Source organism: Pagrus major, chromosome 9, assembly GCF_040436345.1.
Source record: "Pagrus major chromosome 9, Pma_NU_1.0".
Taxonomy (NCBI): Eukaryota; Metazoa; Chordata; class Actinopteri; order Spariformes; family Sparidae; genus Pagrus; species Pagrus major.
In genome coordinates, this window is record NC_133223.1 from 21,001,854 (window position 1) to 21,021,980 (window position 20,127).

At 41.2% G+C, this 20,127-nt stretch overlaps 1 protein-coding gene across 1 annotated transcript; it reads right to left on the reverse strand.

Moving 5' to 3' along the window:
- Positions 1–1,858: 1,858 nt before the first annotated feature.
- On the reverse strand, positions 1,859–18,605 carry bin1a (bridging integrator 1a). The gene is made up of 19 exons (XM_073473147.1): positions 18,519–18,605; positions 16,322–16,402; positions 16,033–16,087; positions 15,805–15,899; positions 15,195–15,290; positions 14,804–14,914; positions 14,623–14,715; positions 13,730–13,815; positions 13,495–13,570; positions 12,902–12,957; positions 11,743–11,787; positions 9,622–9,691; positions 9,348–9,473; positions 9,052–9,135; positions 7,450–7,470; positions 4,328–4,733; positions 2,470–2,546; positions 2,274–2,375; positions 1,859–1,960 (listed from the first exon to the last, which is right to left on the reverse strand). The coding sequence occupies exons 1-19, from the start codon at positions 18,603–18,605 to the stop codon at positions 1,859–1,861; spliced, it is 1,869 nt and encodes a 622-aa protein (XP_073329248.1).
- Positions 18,606–20,127: the final 1,522 nt, after the last annotated feature.

Below are 20,127 nucleotides of genomic sequence, written 5' to 3' on the forward strand. Positions count from 1 at the left end.
AATGAAAACAGTCATGTTTTTCTATTCTATAAGACTCTAGGACCAGTATTTCTTCCTTTCATTAAAGATGCAATGTGTAAAGATTGGCCACCTGTCAAAGGGAACTAAACACCAACTGCTGCTAACAAAACTCTTTGCTGTATCTATCTATGACTGGAGCTATTAGTTGCCATTAGCTAGTTAGCCCAGTGAGCCGTGCAGCTAGCAGCCCTAAGCTGACTCAAGTGTCCGCACACCAAACACAACCGGTCAGTTTAAGGACAGGGAACACAGTGCCGAGGTGACTTAGTGGCTCCGACCAGGACTCTGACTGTGACAGGGCGAAGACATGGCAGATAGGGGACAGGAGCAGCGTCTGGAGCAATGAATTAAGGATTTATTTCAACCAGACCAGAGTTGGTGGTGTTGCAACAGTGGAAAGTCAAACCAGTGTTGTTGTTTTTATTGTTTTATCTTATTTCTGTCGGGTTTAAATGAGGAGTATTTTACGATGAGTAAACAAGACAATTAAGCTTGTCTTTGTTCTATACAAAAGAGAAAAACTAGAAGCTTCCTCTTCAGAAGGTGAACTGTTGTATTTTCTGTTTAATAAGGAAAACTGGTGTAAATGCTTGTGAAGCGTGAAACTCGCCACTCACATACATCTCCTAGCTGAAACCGCGGGGGGCTGTACCATCAGACTATCAAGCCCTGAGGTACAAAGCTGCGTTACGAGACAGGATGGGTCGGGCCATATCTTACATATTGCACCTTTAACTAAGTTGGCGTCAGATGACTAGTTAACTGCATTTTCATTTATTTGGACTTTAACAAACGGGGTCAAACTACATATTCAACCATTGGATTTAAACTAATACAACAATCTAGGGCCCATGTTTCACAAGTAAACAATGAAAGTAGGAATAGAAGATGGGCTGCATGTGTCCAGCCCCTGGACTAATTAGATTGATTGACGATCAGTAATTAGCAAATATAAATACCGGCACCAAAATTGCAATGCTTCATTTTTAAGTGACACACCCTTTGCTATGCTCCACCTCCACTTATATATGGTCAGAGTTGCAGTTAGCCACCAGAAACAAAACAGATGACGAAAACAAACCTACATGACCAAGAAGAAAATGACAACTGATGGCTACACATGTGGCTAAAACAACCAACTTCTGGTTTTTTGAAGATCTCTGAGCTTAAGAAAATGAGATTGCTAATTTTGTTTTGTTCATTTAAATTCCTCACTTTTTACGTGCAGTTTGGCTGGTTAGACTTCTGTGTGTTCAAAGGTCTTTTGGGAGTTGAATGGGGTAAAGTTTTCATCCATTATGAAACAGCTTCCAGGGCTTATATGTAAGGAATACTCTGCTACACTTGGCATTGACTTTTTTTTTTTTTTACAATGTTTTCAATCCCTCAGCATCAGATGAACAAAAGCATGTCTCAATAGACATTTTCTCTGTTATGGAGGTGGAGAGTTTAGGATGAGACATGACGAAGAGTAAAACATTTTAATACCATTGCAGTAGTAGCCATTGCAGAGGCACCCGTGCCTACATCTATCCTGTATGATGGGGACTCTCTACTTAATTCCTCTGGTATAGTGCAGCAAGGAGTGGGACCTGTGAAATGGCTACACCTGCAACCCATAAATGTTGGCAGAAATCCACAGAAATGCCAAGATCCACTTTTAGCACAGTGTAGCAGACCTTAGAAATGCACGATTTCCACCAGGGCTTATGACAGCTCCGCTTCTATGGCCAAAGTCCTGTAAGGGTATAGTATCAGGGCAAGTCGAGGGAAGGATTGAGGCAAGAGGAAGAGAGACATCGAGAAGGATGCTGGAATGGCGTCCTGTCCTCCTCTTTCACAGCCTTTGGGTGAAGTTTTCAGGGAATACTCCTTTAGCTGCATTTTCTTTGTTCTGCTGCCAGTCGTCCTGCTTAACGCCCATCAGCCAGCCATCATCCTGAACACACACACACACACACACGGAAATAAAGACATATCCACCTCATTGCAGTAGGGCTGCAACTGACAGTTATTTTCATGATCCAATAATGTCTTGATTAGTTTTACGATAAATCATTTGGTCTACAAAATGTCAAAAAATTATAAGAAATGCCCACAAAATGCGAAAAAATGACATCTTTAAATTGTTTCTTGGTCCAATTAACAGTCCGAACCCCAAAGACTCTTTATTTACTTTCATAAATGACAAATAATAGCGACAAATCCTCACATTTATGAAGCTGGACAACATATTAAGTACATGTGTGTACCTGTTCATCAGGGTTGTCAAAGGTGATTACTAGCACCACATCACCAGCCTTCATCTCCAGTTCGTCCGTGTCGTTGGCTGCATAATCATGCATCACTTGGACCTACATCACATAAATAATCCAATCAATTACCTCCACATATATAAAGCTGATGCTCAGCACTATTGAGATGCTTTCTTTCTGTATCCTGGTTTACCTTGAACAGGAAGCCGGTTGGCATTTCTGCCGTCTCCGTCGCTTCTTCTGTTGGCTCTGGTGCTACTGCTGCTGCTGCTGCAGGTGCTGCTGCTGCAGGTGCTGCTGCTGCAGGTGCAGGTTCAGGTGCAGGTGTCTAGAAAAAAAGAGGTTCCGTTAACTGATGTGTAGTGCACGCTGAAAAACTTCATAGACACCACTCGCTCAATGTTAGCCTGTGATTGACTCCAGTGCCCCGCAACCCTGCAAAGGATAAGCGGTTACAGTAATGGATGGACGGATGGATAGATGGATGGAGACTCAACAAATCAACTATCTTTCTGCAGGAACTTACATAGTGTTGCTTTAAATGTAAATAAATGTCACAATCTTTACAGCATTTGAAGAAAGTAAGGTAAAAAAATAGCATGCTAAAATGGACTTAAATGAGACTTGACCTGTGGCTTAGCATCTTTGTGAGATGCCATATCCAGTCACCTAAAACATATTCATGAATGCTTAACAGGTAGTTAAAGCTCTTTACATAACAATGTGTATTATTCTTACAGTCTTCATTTGCACTGTTTTATTATCATTTGCACTGTTTTATTATTATTATTGCTGTTTTTCTTTATTTTTCACATGCTGCCTTTTAAAATTGCTTTATTTTATATATTTTTGTTGTATACATTTCTTTTTACATTGTTGGCACTCTCATTGTACTCACTGTACTCACATTGTACAGGGAAACATGTTTCCTTACTGTGCATATGACATTAAACACTTTGAATCTTGAATCTTTGGTAGCACTTCATTTTACAGGTTCACACATTTCATGGTAAGTAGGTGTTAATTACCAAGTAACATATTTTTTTATATATATAATTACCTCAACATTTATTGATAATTACCCCAACATGATTTAATACTAATATTCTGCTATTTTCCAACAAGCAGTTAATAAATAACTGGTCATTTCTTTGATACATCTTCTGCTTATTACGCAATTTTATTTTCCAATTAGTTTCCGTTCTACATTGAAGTGAGTTGTTGCAGCTTAATTTGATAAGGCATCATCTAACTGGCCTGTAAGATCAGCAGAAATGTTCATTTCGGGTCGATGCTGCATTTTAAAGTCTCTGTCAGCAGATACTGACGACATGCTGATATTATCGTGCATCCATAATAACGCTCATTGCATGTCATGGTAGTTCCTCTTTTGCTCACCTCCTCTGTCGCTGCTGCTGCTGCTGCTGCTGCTGCTGGTTCTTCCTCCTCCTCTGGTGCTGCAGCAGCTGCCGCAGACTCACCCTGGCAGCAGAGAGACATAACAGAGAGAGGTTAGAGAACGAGACAGATGAGAGATCCAAAAAAAGGAGGGGGGAAGAATGACAGAGAGAAAAACAGACAGACACTGACAAAGACAGACGAAAAGACAAGCTGCACAGCCTAAACAGCAAAGTTATGGCTAATACAAGCAAGTGTGGTAGTAGAGGGTTAGCTTGGTTATTAATGCACAGGTGCCATAAAGGTAAAGCTTTTGCAAGACATTACTATGTGCATGGATTTGTGATTAGCAGTGACTGGGATTACTTGTGTGGAGCAGGTGTCTATACTCGTTTCTTTCCCTCAGCATTTACTTTCCAACTTTCCCTCAGTGTCACAGTTGATGCATCCATGCTGCTGGTCCAGATGCATCCTAAATCTTTCCAGCCCAAGATTTCTCCATCTTTCCACCTTTCATTCACACTGTATCACTCTATCATCTGTTTATTTCCAGTACCTCATGTTCAAACCTCCTCCTCAAAAATCAATGCATCCGCCATTTTCGTCCAGATGCATCTCTCCACTTTTTTTTTTTCTCTCCTTGATTACCTGACCCTCTTCATTATCCAACGCAGCATCAGCTTGTGAGGCTTCTTCCTCAGCTGCCTCAGCTGGAGTCTCAGCTGGAGCCTCAGTTGGAGTCTCAGCTGCAGGTGCTTCATCCTCAGTGGCGGGCACCTCTGTGACCGGCTTGCTCTCGTCATCATCCCAGCCCGCCTGGGCTTCAGCCATGGGATCATGATGCGCCTGCTGGCTCTCATCATCATCCCCCACCCTCTCTGATGCCACAGCGTCATAGCGAACCGGTAGGGTTCCGTCATCCCCCCAGCCCTCCGTGGCAGCTGCTATGGGGTCATAGCGGACGGGCCACGTACCATCATCCCCCCAGCCCTCCGTGGCAGCTGCTATGGGGTCATAGTGCTCCTCAGTGTCCTCTTCCTGGGCACCACTGTCCTCAGGCTGAGGGGCAAGGGTCAGGTTTCAAGGAATCAGAGGTCATAAGAGATATTATACCTTTTGGGTTTGATAAGGGGTTCATAAATCAAATGGTGGGGGACATTTATAGGGGCATAAAGGCAAAGTATAAGGGATATTTAAGGATAAATTCAATGGCTAACATTCCAATGGTAGGAAGGGTTTGGGAATAAGCACCACCAGGAGAATAAATCATTTTTGCAAGGTTGGGGGTTGTATAGCCAAGGTATGAACAAAACAGTGGGCTGAGGAATAAAGTAAAATATTTTTAATGGACAAGGGTTTAGGAAATGATATCACATATATCAAAGGGGCGCATAAGGGTTGTATTATAAGCCACTTAAATAGAAAGTGTATTTGCTATATCTTATGGCAATGTCGGTCAGCCGCACACTTTGGTTCTGACTATATTTCAATCACTATTAGGTGGATGGCTAATTTGGCGCAGACATTCATGGTGTCCAGAGGTTGATTCCTGATGATTTTGCAGATCATCTGACTTTCTCTCTCTCTTTCTCTCACGCCAGCTTCACATCAGAAACTTCCCTGTGTTCTCAGATTATATCGGCAAAATTACATTCCTTTCTTTCCCTACTTTTCACTTTTTTATCAGCCTCAACTCGAACATTAGCATGCTAACATGCTAAAATAACACAGTGAGCAAAAAGACAAATCATACCTGCTAATCATCAGTATTTCTTCATTATTTTTATTTTTAATTTCAAAATTGTATGAACATTTTATTGGGTTGTATTTAATACTTTTTTCATTCGTACTTTTGGTTCCCTCATCGAAAAGCCTGCGGGATATATTTAACTGGATTTTTGATATTGCAAAAATGTTTTTGCTTATGATACTTACATGTTTTATTCAGCAAGATAATCTTCGCAGATGAACACCACTTTTGTCATTTTTGAAGCGTAAATTAAATCTCTAAAAAGAAGTAAAAAGCTAATGTTGGGCTATAAACAGACTACACTGCAGTTGCATGACTTAAACGTCACCACCACTAAGCGTCTCACTACACAATTACTATATGTATTTTCTATAAATTGAGTTTTAAAGTTAGAGTTAGGATAGTTTGCAACTAGTAAAGACGGACTAGTGAGTAGATGAGTCTCCGTGTTCAGTGTGATGACGTTTAATGTCCCAGATAATGTCTGTAGTCTCATTTAGCCACTTGTTAGCAACCGCTAAGTTCGATTGATGGATCATTGTGAGTTTTACAGCCATGTAAAAAAGGCTGGTGATGATTTAAAAGAAAAAAGCCTGTTACTAAAAGGTCTAAAACCTACAAAGACATGAGAATCGCCTTTAAGGGACTTGGTATCAAGCACTTTTTAGGTCAAACTTAAAATATTTAGGGGAAAACTAAGCATGGAGACGAGGCCACGGACATCAATGTGAGGAGTTCAGCAGCAGATGTCAGCAAGTCATCATCATCATCATCACCATCATCATAATCATCATCATCATCATCAGACCCAAGAAGGTTGATGTAGAAGGATAAACCTTTACAGAGAAGGTTCAGATCAAAACAAAAGACAGATGAAGATAAGGAAGGGTGGCAGCAGAAGCCAGAAACGCAAAAGCTGTCAGCCTTTTCCCATCAGAAAATAGATGTTGGATCTTCTGTTTGTAGTTTGCAAGCATGGTTTAGATTCCCACGGCTATGTTCGGATGGAGAAAGAGGAAGGAAGCTTTGTAAGAGCAGAGGTGTCGTTCCCTTCTGAGCTATCACTGCTTTGCCTCAGGCTCTGAGACACGTCTCTCTTACAGTGATAGGGATGAACAAAAGGGTTAGTTAATGGTCAGAATGCCAAGTTGCAAGCAAAGGTGTCGTGAAGTTGCTCACTAGCTCTTCATTTCGCTGAAACAACCCGCGGAAAACATGAGCAACTTCACTTTCAGAACAAAACTGTTCCCTGTGTGTCACATGGCGCATGTAGCTAACATGTACAGGCTACATGTTCTGTCAGTGCAACATGTGAACATACAGCGAGACGAGGGGCAACACAAAGAAAGGAGGTTAATTCAGTTACAAATCATTTTACACAAAGGAGATTTTTAACTTATATTTACCATTAAATTCACAATACTGTCTAGATGTGTCCTTTGTGGAGGTCAGTGGTGTCTTACAATCAATCCTTTATAGGTTTTGGCTCTACAGTATGCTGTACACCATCAATGCACACACACTGAACAAAGACAAAGAAAAGGACTGCACATCAGACACCATTGATATTGTTAAAATACATACAGTGCAAAATGTCAATTTGAAACTGAATTGACCCACGCTCCTTCCCAGGTTCTATTTGTGCTGTACAACAATCTCTTCAGTGTTTAGTGGTGACACATAAAGCACTGCAGACACAAAGACAACGCACAAACAGATTTGGGACGGACAAATGAAAGTGATCCATTTATGGAAAACCTGGTTTATACACAGAGATGGCCATTATAGAAGTCCAACCCAGCAAGTTCTGCATGTGTGACGCAGGATGTCTTTCCAAGCATACTTTGAGAGTGGGGCTTGTATAATAAGCAAGTAAATAAGTAAGTAGTAAATGTAAATGATAAATGAATTGCTGTTAACTGTGAACACAAATAAGAATACGCTGATGAGGATGATGATCATAATGCTAATTCCGTGTTTTTGCAAATCAAAACAAAAGTGTTAAGATGAGGATGATACGCTTACCCATGAATCCCAGTTTGCAGGCTGTGGAAAACAGAAGGAAGCAACAGAATGAGAAGACAAAACAAACCTGGTCACAAAGCTCTTGCTTATGCTCACTGCATTCAAGGTCCCATGCTCTAAACCTACAAGCCCATAGCGTTAGATCTCCAGCAGAACAAGAGTACAAGCAATTCTAGGCGAAGTCTGAAGTAGTAAGTGATGCAAGTCTAAAGAGGTGGCCAGAGAAAGGTGCGCTGCAAAACAACATTTATTTTAACTTGATTATTTTAACTTTAATCGTCAGTCTCAACAGATCATTCAGAATCTACACAATCCCTCCTAATGCCAGTGTCAAATTTCACTCGCATCAGAGTGTCTGGACACAAATAACTGAATATTTAAACTAAAAACAAAAGTTGGGATTAAAAAAGTAATTTATTTGTACCAAAGAAATCATCCAAGAGCTCCAGATTTAGGTTGTGCCAATCATACTATTCTTTAAAAAACATAACAAAAACATTGTGACAATGGCAATATATCAACTCTTTGATGTAATGACGCTTCACCGTTATGCACGACAACGAGCACGGCTGACAAGCGAAAGTAACACTGCTGCGACGGAGAGGTTGGTTCCAAAAAGAGGAGCGACTTCAGCCGAGTGGAAGTGGTTAAGATCAGACGTACAACAAACTACAGTAATACGTATAAAGTGCAAGAAGACTGTAACCTCAAAAGGGGTCAGTATAACAACTCACCAGCCAACTCACACAGAAGCACAAGTAGAGCCAAAAATCCTGCAAGGAAAACTCAACAGCAATATTGAGTTCTAAACCAAGTAGAGAAACTACATTGGTTTGTCTTCAGCATGTTGTACTTTTTTTTTTGTCATAATGACAAAAACCACAGAAATATCAATATCACAGATATACCCTGAAATATTGTGATTTTAGCGTCATATAGTCAACCCCTACTGGAGATAACATAAGACTTTGGTAAATCTGTGAAAGTACTGCACTGAATTAACTACATATCAGTTAAAGTGGGTACTAACTGCATAGTATTTGTTATTTTTTCTGGCCTATCCAACTTACTCTTTCTTAGTAAGTTATCCCTTGTTAACTCAACTGTACGCTCAGATAACGTAAGTGCAACGCATGTCCTTCCAGTATCTCAAACTGCTATTTCTGCTGTACAGGTAAGAAGAGAAAGAAGTAAGAGCAGAGCGGGGCTTCAGTCTACAGTTCATGCCATGAGTGATCTGTGGACAGTGCCGAAGCAGGAGGAAGTGGTCACTAAAAGCAGGTTTCTACAGATCATCATGCCATCATCCACCTCTCGTTCGGTAAGCTGGAAAGAAGCAGAGCAGGTAACACCTCAAACCATGCCAAGCTTTCCAAGTGATTTTTATTTTGTATCCAGACTTATCATGCTAGTGTCAATATATTTAAAGTCACACAGCTTCACTGGCAACTGGAAAAATCCTGCATTACGAACTCATAGCGAAGTACTCGCGGACTTGAAATGAACGTTTCTGAATAAAATATAAAATCTCTTGTGAAGCTTGGCATTTCTTGCAGTGGAGGGTCTCTAACGATCTATACGTTCATGCCATGAATCATCCACCTGTGTGACCGTGGAGGCTGTGGCTGCTGCACTGAAAGAGTCCAGGTCCATGTCCAACAGGCTGCTCACTGCAGGACTGTCAAACTGATAACAACAGGAATAGGAGGGCTCGTTGGCTAACTGGATGTAATAGAGAAGGCAAGGAACAGGACAGACTAGAATAGAATAGAATAGAATAGGGGAAGTATACGGGAGGAAAGACAGGCCAGAGGAAGGGACTAAAAGGCTCTGACCTGTGCAGGAGAGTGTTAAGTTAAAGGTCTGAGGCTGTGTGTGGACAGCAGCTGCTCACTCACCTCTGTGGGCGAGGTGACGCTGATGTCAGGAGCAGCTGCAGCAGCATCAAACAGGTTGATGATGTTCTCTGCTTTCATCTCCTTAGATGGGGTCACCTTGGGTGGAGGAGGCACTGCTGGTCTTAGCTAGGACAGAAAAAGGAAATATGTCCGTGTTACGAACTGCACATCTGCTCACTTCCTGTCAACTCAACAGTAACGTTACTCATGCCTCCAATCTAAGTGATCACAGTGCATTTTCATTCTCAAGTTGATTTGACAAATGTGCGTTCACCTTGGATGGAGACTTGGGGATTGGAGGTGGTCCCGCTGGCCTTAGAGTGTGGTTAGATGCTTCTTTTCCACTGTGTGAATGAGAGACAGTTGAGAAACAACGTGAGAGAAAGGTCAAGCAAATGTTGAGGAAGAGCAGCTAAAAGCTACCACAGGCTACAAGGCATGCTGTACGAGAGTCCAAGAGGAGGTCGTTGCTGCAGAACTGTCATGCAAGAAAAGTGAGCCTTGTTTCCCTCCATTCCTCTCCTCATCCTCCCTCCATCCCATGCAAGCAGGCTTTGTCTGTGCCTCCAGTGCATCTTCACAAACGAGCAGTGTTAGAGGCATTCAAAAGCAGCCCCAGATCTGTAAGTATGACTAGAGTTGAAAAAACCTGTCATGATTGCTGGACGGACCAGGCAAGTGTGTACATTGGTGGCTTCAAATGGCAGCAACTCAGTTTGTCACCCTGTGTCAAGCGTTTCAGCCTCTTTCCTCGTGTTTTTGTTCTCCTGGTGTTTTTGGATATTAGCTCAGTTCTCCAGGACCTTGCCTGTTTATTGGATTTTTGATTCTTGCCTGCTCCCTGTTGGTCTTGTTTTCAGTCATGGTTTTGGTTTTCACTTTAGATGTTTCCCATTCTATTTTGTGGAATTCATCCACATGTGTCGTGTTGTGACTTTCCACTTACTGTCTTTGTTTTATTTCCTGCCCTTTTGCTGTGTGCACCTGTGTTTCATTTGTTCATTAGCCCTTGTGTATTCTCTTTGTCAGCTCATCTGTTTTGTTCATGTCCATCTTGGTTTGTACTAGTTTTGTGGATTTGCTCCAGACTGTTTTTGTCAGTTTTGTTGCCTGCCTTTGATTTGTTTGGACTAAAGCTTCTTATCATTAAAGCTCGCTTTTTGTTTCTCTACCCGCCTGCCCCTGTCTTGCATTTGGGTCCCTTTTTGATAATCCATAACAGTTTTCCTGGGTTTAACCCTTGCTTATCTCACCATCCTGTAAGCTTTTGTACTTTTTTGTGTAAATATGATCACTGGACTGCACAAGCTCTGCCTCAGGCATCTGCATATAGGTCATAACGCTTCTGTTACTGCTGCCCTGCTTGCAGAAGTGTATGTGCAAATTACCACATAGCAACTGTGGAAAAAAATAAATTACATGGAGAAAGTATTAATTTCCAAGTGACTCTTTTATGCCCTGTGGCCTATTCGTGGATGTACATTACCCCACAGGCCCATTTCTTACTACATACAGACTACGTGGTTTGGTTGGGCCCCTGAAGACAGTGTACTGTAGTCATGATCTATTTAATGTTTTTGAATGGGAAAGGGATATCATTATATGGTTACTCTGCTTTTTTTTCCTTAACAAATTTGTTCTGAATATCAAAATGCAAATAAAAATGCAGCATCCGTCTTATTTATTCGCATTTTGCAGATTTTGTAAATCCTGTAAAGGTTTCTTGATTTACGGGAGCCTGAATGTTCCAATTTATTTATTCATTTTTAATTTTAAGTTTTAAATTTCTGGGGTAAAATGTTTAAAAGAAATTACATTTTTCACAGATCTAGTCTCTTCTCCTCTTAAAGTGCACCAGGCTGATGCATTTAAATATTAAATGGCATCCTCACCATCCTCCAAAATAGGGGCCCCTTAACAACATTCGGCAAAGGACACTCAAAAAGCTAGAAACAGCCCTGATACCCCAAATTTAACACAGCACAAGGACGACAACTGGTAAAAGATCTAGATTTGAAAATACTCTGCCTGCCGCAAGGTGAAAAGTGGGAAAAATTGTAGGTGAACACTTCAATGCACCAGTGAATGTTGTTAATCAAGTCTCCATTAGATGAGATAAGATCCTGCGTACCTTGGGACTTGGGTTGCACTGTTATGTAACGGTCTTGCCTGGTGCAGCGTTAATCATACAGGTTTGCTCAACTCTCACATATCTGCAGCTCTGGGGGCTCAACTCTCTGATCAGAGTGTCTATGATTCACTCGCACATCCAAGCACTACTTCTCCCTTTAGATCTCTTAGAAGGCTGCAGACTGACTGACAGACAGATAGCTGGACAGACAGGTCAGTTGGACAGACAGACAGGAGTTGTGTCACCATGGTTACTGCTGGTTACCTCCTACTTGCTCCTGACGATGAGGCGCCGCTGTTACCTTCCTTTCTGTAAGGGGTGGCTTCAGGTTAATACATGCCATATTGTTTTTCTGTACCTGTAGCTCAAAATGATTTTTATATCTGGTGTTTTAATCCATGAGTGTCATATTTTCCAGATATAGAAGGAAGTCAGTGAAATAATCAGATGGACATTCTTAAGACCACAAAACTGTTTCGTACATCTCTCTTGGGCTGCGATTTAAGATTAAACATATTTATTTTGCTGTCATAGAGGAGGAAACAAAATCTCAAAATTCGCATTTCTGAAGTGGGTATCAGAGGATTTCTTTTTGTCTTTCTTAAGAAATTATACAAATTGATTAACTGAATATCAAATGAATTAACAATTGACAATTTATCCATTCAGCTCTAGCTCTACATCTCTCTAATACAATTTATCCTCAAAAAGTACTTCAGATGCGACAGCGACTTCTTCAACTGTCAATGTTTAGGACAGCAAATATGCATATTGTGCTAAAAAGGTATTTCTGGAGCTTTCTGAATACATTAGTGTACCACTTCTCTATGGCATGTTGTGCTGGCGGTAAAATATGCTGTTTTTGTGACTGGTAACTACATCTGCCAGCCTTAAAATAAAATAAAAAAACAGCAATAAAAGAAAAAGTTTTGAGAATTTTTACCTCTTGGCTTACAGCAAACTCACTTATAGGGAAAATGAATAAATGTGTTCAAAATAATCTTCTCAAATGATTTATTTTTATTTTCACTTCTGATGCAGCACACTAAATTCATTCAGTACAATGATGTATGTGCTCTCAAGAGGTTTTAAAAGGTTTATGTTTGCCCAGGTCTAGAAGGAGCCATGAATGTAAGTATTTTCTTTGCTGGTTAATTTCATTCTAGCGCTCTAAAATGAATCCCAGGATTTAATATAAGCGTTGTTTTTAGATTTGCTAAAACCTGAGGTTACTGGTTTTCACCTCAGTAGATTACAAACAAAGTAGGAAGGATAAAACTTTTCACAGTGTCCAACTACTTTAGAGTCTGAATAGCAACATTGTCACATACTCAAGTTATTTATATGCTACACACATTTTTATAAGGACTTATGCAGTAGAAAGTCTTGATACAGTTTACATGATGGATTATTGCTCACTAACCTGGTTGGGTCTGTACCCTCCAATTTCACCAAGACATCATACAAATCCTGATCCAACTGCAAAAAGGAAAAGACAGGGAGCCATCAGAGATATTACACGTAGCACCAACAGCTTTATATAATTCACCCAAAATCTCGATTTGAACAACATAGTATGTTTACCCATTAAATTCCCATAATCCCAATTCATTGCTCTGGCACAATCATATACAGTATATTGTGTTTTGTGTTCCTCCTGCTCTGTAATATCAGAAAAGTCTGCTGAACCTAGTTTGCATCATCATGTCCAGATTTAGAGAGGCTCTCAAGCTAAGGCATAAATACAGGGGATAATCTCTGTGCAGTCTGCTAAAACCCAATGTCCTACTTTTGTTTGACAGTGGGAAAAAATAAGAAATGGACTACAGTATATCAGAGTTTGCATCACGGTTCAAAAACAGTGCTGAAGGGCAGCACGAAGTTGACATTTCTAGATTCAATTGCAGCCCTTGGCGATGCAGTCAGAACTCGCACTATCTGATACATCACATCAATCTGTTCTGTCTGGTCTTTATCTAAATTCAGCATTAATGGAGATCTATGCACGAGCCTCACCCGGCTGATTTCCTTGTGAAACTTCTCCTCGAAACCGGCCAAACTCTGGAAGGTGCTGACGTAAAACCCAACACGACTAAAAATGGGAAAGAAGAGAGAGAGAGGCAGACAGACAGTATTGACTGGCTAGTTTAATATCCTGCAAGGGTAAATGTAGCACAGATGTAAGCGAGACGCAATTACAGCATCGATCCATCAACAGGAAAATCATTTTCACACACACATACACACACACCTGTTCCAGAGTGAAGGCAGCTCCTCTTGCAAGTCAATATTAATCTCCTCAAACACCTTCTGGGCTCGCTCTAACTCTTCCTCGGCCTGAAACACACACACACACACACACACACGCACACACACACACACACACACACAAACACACAATGTGTTGGCATGATGCATTAGGGCATGTTCATGAGAGTCTGTTTGATGAGATGCTGTGTGTGTGCCTTACATTTCCTGACACTATGCTTCAACATGTCTGTCTTCAGTTTGCTTTGTTGTTGTCATTTTCCAGTCTGTTCTCACTGAATTACATCACTTCAGTGAACTTCGCCTAAACCTAACCAAGTAGTTTGTTTTGCCTAACTCTAACTAAGAAGTTTATTTTGCATAAACCTAACCTAGGAGGTTTTTTGCCCAAGACCAACCACACTGTGAAGGTTTGAAAACATTAGTAACACTCTAAAAGTCATAGTATGTCTTACACTGCAAACTATTTGTCAACAAAAAGTCTATCCAGACGTTGTATACTACATATTGTTACTAACTTGACCATAAAGCCTTTACTTTGAAAGTCTAACCAAACATTGCAAATAAAACATTAGTGCTAACTTGAGCATGGAGCCTTTCATGTGCAAAAGTGACACTAGAGAGGTAAGTAGTGCCTCATAGTGGCTTAAGGTCACTGACCAACCTCGGAGTTGGGAGTGAGAACAAGTTGCATTTTTTATTTTGACGTCATTAGATATTCAACAGAAACAAGCGGCTGGGATCATGGTCAGAAAAAGAGAGCGATGACATGCAAAAACAAGTTCAAACTGAGGATTGCTCGGCTAAGAGGACACCCCTTATCATTGTTTCACAGTCGCCAGCACTTGTAGGAGGTGCAGTAAGACTATCACGTACCTGGCTCCTGGACAGACTGCTCTGGGCAACGTTGTGTGCAGACAAGATACCCTGAGCCCAGCCTGGGGTGGCCCTCTCTAATAAGGAGGAGGGCTGGAAGAGAGACAGAGAGAGAAGTCATATGTTAAATGCTGTGAAATTTGATACACGTTAATGCAACACGTTTTGTATTTTCTTTCACCTTGGTTATTTTTATGCCCCCGTCCTTTTTCTTGGTCTTGTGTGTGGTGGCATAGTTGTGCCTGGCGCTGTCGTAATCGACCAGCTTCCTGTCCCTCTTAGCTATACGTGCCTGGATGAAAGACAAGAGAACAGGTATTCAGTGTCTCCACCTGCATGAAATGTCTCAGTTCTCTCGTCATCTCTTGAGCGAAAACTTGTTTTTCATTTAGCTTCCAGGTGCAGGTGATCTTATATCTTTCCAACAACCATTTTTCTGTTAAATAACTGAACTGAAATACAAATACAGTAGTGTGTGATCATTAAAAAAGCCTGGCTGCTGCTTCATAAACACTAGATCCTATTAAGTTTTGGTCACGGCTGCTACGGGTCTCTATGATCACACAGCTCACCTTGATATCGGGGAACTGTCCCAGGTAAGTATCCATGGAGATGAGAGCATGATCGACCAACTTTTGGTGGTAATCAGTCCACAGCACATCACAGTCCTGCAGCATGGGTGAACACAACAGTGCAAAGACAATCACGAACACACAATATCAGAGATTAGATAAGGCAAACTGTATGCAGGGGTTGTTTTATGTTTCCTGGATGGAGTTCTCCATCACTTTAGAGCTCATTCCAGTAGCGCTGTTACTATTTGCTTGTGCGTAAATTAAGAATAAACTAAAACTGATTGCAGTATTTTTCTTGCAGCCAGCTCGTAGTTGGTTTGTAGATAAGACTCATTAATAAAAAAGTCATTCCGAAAGTAAACTTTGTTGAGTCGGAGGAAAATTTAATGAGCTACTCAACATCTCTCACAAGAGACGCTAACGTATAATTTTAGCTGTCGAGAGGACAGTTAATCACACACGTGTACTCGAGGATAGCTGATGTGTTGCATAAGCATGTACACAATCACTCAATCAACTCATATACACTATAATAAAGTAGTTTTGACTTCTTCACACTCTCACGCATGCATTTAATGTAAACACAATCATGTCAAGTGTTCCTGACCTCCACAACAGAGTCCACCTCGTTCTTGCCGTACCAGTCGGGCTCGTACATGTCAGCCAAACACGCCTGAACGTTCTTGGAGGACTCGTGCATGGCTGAGGAAGAACACACATTCTGCGTTACAATCAGTGGATATTTGCAGGTTGAGGTGTGTCATTTTAACATGCATGATTGTGTGCCTTGGTACATGCACATCTGAATCTGTATGAGCGTGTGTGTGTGAGACACCTTTCACTGCCTCCAGGTATGCTCTGAGGTCCCTTTGCAGTTTGCTGCCTTCAGTCTGGAGGTGAAACATAAACAAGAGGCTCAGAACACAAAATCAAACACTGCGAGGAGCCAGTACATACGTCAGTCTCAGCAAATGCAAACCATGCCCAAAAACTCTTGTTAGCCACATTCCCCAGAGAGCCGCCTTATGTTGAGCTCAACTGTTATGCAGCAGTAGATTAATAGAATAACTGATTTCTTGGAAAATAAGTCATTTGACGCCGCCATGCAACATGACTGCTCTCACATATTGTTTGTTGAAGTTGATCACTCCCTCCTCGAATGCAACATCTTTGGTCTCATCGGCTTTGCCAAGCTTCTGGAGAACCTGTCAGTCAAACAAAAAACAACATCAGTGGCAATACCTAGGATATGTTAATACTTTTATGTTTTTGTTTTAAGTTTTCCCTTTATGTGAAAATATGCCGCAGTCTTGGCCAGGCCTCCCCTGTAAAAGAGATTTGAAGCTCAGCGGGAATATTCAGCTTCAGAATCCATCAGCGTCTCCATTTCATACAAAAAACTCAGAGTTTCTGGTGTATGCAAGAATATTATGTCACATTTTTATAGATTATGTGAACACCTACACCCCTCACCCCTCAAGACATCTTGGAGCAGTCTACTATTCGGAAGGCCAACAGGATCCTATCTGACCCGTCCCATGTGTTGAACTTATTAATGGACAGCTTCTGCAGAGCAGACAGAAGAGGTGGCTCAGTTCCAAGATAAGAGCAGGCTCCGCCTATCGCTGTTTGTTTGTAACCATGTAAGTGAGTTATATCGCTGGATGTGTGTATATCTGTATGAAGATGTGTATGTTCTGGGAAATATGCTTGACTTTGTGCATTTTAATAGTGTGAAAGACTTGTTTTTATCTCACATGCTCTCATGTGTTTTTACTGTAATGTTTTGTCTGATGCAGCAGCTCCCTTAACCCAAGACAATAAAGCAACCTTAACCCTGTTAAACATGTATTCTGGAGCGCACCACAAGCCTGATCCAACTCAATGTACTCACTGTCTCATGCTTCCTGTCCCGCGGGTCTATTCTGAATTTGAAAAATCTGCCTTTAGTTTTTTGATTTATCTACAAAACATTCTCAAGATCGACACTCTCACTACCCCTGGAGAAATCAAGGTGTTGATCTCCAACATCTTCACTTCAGTGCGCAGTTGTTTTCACACAGTGCTATTCTTTTGAAATGTTAAAGCTCTGCATGGAATTTCCCAGAATAATGAAGGTTACATTAAAAAGTAAGGTTTGCAATAAATTTTGTTCAAAACAGAAGACAGAACGTGTTCCCTAAACGTCACTTCACATGTGGACATTCACCTGTTTTCTTGTCTTGATCGCTCGCTGTCTTCTAACTTTAAAGGGGCATTACGCAGTTTAGGAGAAGAAATTCAAACTCAAAATTTTAATATTTACAATATTAATGAAGTAATAATACAAAATCGGGTATATCTTTTTTTTCCTCCATAACTGAATAAACAAGCTGTTCTCAGAGGATAACAGGAACACTGTTTGAAGCTAGAAAGGTGGCAGGGTCCGCCACATGTTAACAAAGTGAACCAATATGAAACTGTGTAGTCCTTTAAGGTCAGTTTGTTTATTCAGTTTGTTTATTTAGTCTGTTCTCTTCTAATTAAAATGTCTCCCCAGAAACTACATAGTTTAAGTTAAGCATGTTTTCTTTGCATTGATACTAAGAATGCTGTTTAATGTCATTATAAGTAAATAAATAACATAAATAAACCACACTGACAGTATACAATAATGCTTGTGTGCATTATAGGCTGTACATAAATGCCACGGGACCTTATACACATGACATTCTCACACACTGGGTTCATAGTGGTAACATTAACCGTTTTCTCTCTTAAGCCCCACAGCACATGATGCATTATGGCAGACAAATAGCGCCCCCTGCCAGTTACTCAGCGCACGACGTGCAGGTGCATGAACGCATAGAGTAGGCCTCACATCTACCACATATACATACTGCAGCATGGGTGATCATTATCATCACAGTGGCAGTAAAATGCAAAAGGGCCTTCCTGCAGTCACCATCTGTCTGACGAAGTCTGACTGAGACACCAGGTTATTGATTCAAAACGCCTGACACGCATCAGTCCCGGGGCTCAGAGGTGACAGATGAAATCATGAGGCCCGTACAGTAAATCTCACTGCAATATGAACGTGCCCGCTGTGTGACATTGACTCCAGGGGTGGGGGTGAGGTATCTGAAGTGGACAATCCCCCAAACTCATCACCCCCGTCCGTGTTGTGGCGATGTCGTGATGCGACACTGCGCCTCGGTGGATGGATGGATGGATGGATGGATGGACGGTGGAGGCTGCGGCATCAGCGGCTCGTAAGGCCTGAATAATCATCTCCCCCCACCATCACCACCACACGTCAACATGTTAGCGAGCAGCTCTTACCTTCTCCTGGGCTCTCGTTAGTTTTTTCTGAACGTTGCTGGCCACTTTCCCCGCAGTCAGCCCCTTCCCCAAATTCAACTCAGCCATCTTGTAGCGTAGATCGGTTCTTTGGATGCGGGGAGAGAGGAAATAAGAGCAATAACGATCGGGTGGACCGCTACGGCGAGCGTTGAGGCAAATTCATCAATGTCCAGTGGAGAAAATGATGGCGATAATAAACGTGATGTTGTGATGTATCTCTAGGAGGATGTGTGCGTGCAGAAAGCTAAGCGCTATTCTCAAATATTGAGCTGCTGTGTGCGCGTCCGTGACAGAGGAGGATGCTGTCAGAGATGCTCTTAAAGGCGCAGATGCTGCTGCGCGTCCACACACGAGACTCAACGCACGAGATTGTAAATTAACTGGCTAAGCTTCAATATGAACAAAATGTACCACTGAAGGAGAAAATTCTGCACTAGTTTTTTTTTTAAATAAATTAAAAAAAGCTTTTTTTTAATCTCAGTAATTTCATTTTTATTTATTTTTTTTAACTATAAAATCAGTTTCAGACTCTTCAGGCCATGAAGTCAAGTATTACATGTGTATTATATGTTGAATCTATGGTAAATAAATATCCTGGCATTCACAAACAACCAAAACGTCATAGCAAACAGTGTTAAGAAAACGCTAGGCCTAGATGTATTAACGCTTCAGGCACCATCTGTCTCAGGCTGATATTATGTCCTTACGTAACCAACAACAACAACCTGGTCATCAGCCACAGAGTATCACTGAAGAGCAGCTCAGCAGTCAAGGAAAACACTTGTAAACACGAGTGAAGACTCCCAATCTCACAAAAAATGAATGTTTTCTGTGAGTGATGAGCCCGGCCTGTGTCCAAAATCAACATTTTGTGTTAACTGTTAAAAAGAGCCATCAATTTGTCCCTTATGATCATGTTTGGGCTGTAATGGACTACATGTAATTGGGATTACATCATCAGAATACAAAATTTAGTAACTTTAATCAGCCTCGGTTTGTTCATGAAAAGTGTGTTATTGTTTTTGCTCTTGATGTTAGAGGTGGGAATCACAGTTTCACTTATGATTCGATACGATTCACGATACGTTGCCCGCGATAACGGCGATTCGGGGATGATCGATGCGTTTCGAGACAATCATCCAACTGTACATCACGACATCTGTCTAACTGAAGAATACAAAATACTCCCGTCACAGCCCGGCTCAAGGGAAGGACAACAAAGATTTATTCAACGCAAACATACGTCAATAAATAACAATATAAAGTATGTACATCTGTAACGTCAGTAGTGTTTGTAGTATGTATGAGTGACAAAGAAAATGAACAAAGGGAAAACTTCACCCGAACTAACAAACCATACACCCTAAATGAGAGAGAGAGAACTGGCTGAATCCTCCAGCTTATGTAGCTGAGGAGCTGCAATCACAGGTGGTAAATAAGTGCACTTCCTGCTTCCCTCCTAATAGGGAAAGACAGCCCAAAACAGGAAGTCAGGTGGCTGTGGGCTGTCACACTCCTTAACATTTACATTTAGCAGACGCTTTTGTCCAAAGCGACTCACAGTAAATCATACATTCATACACTGATG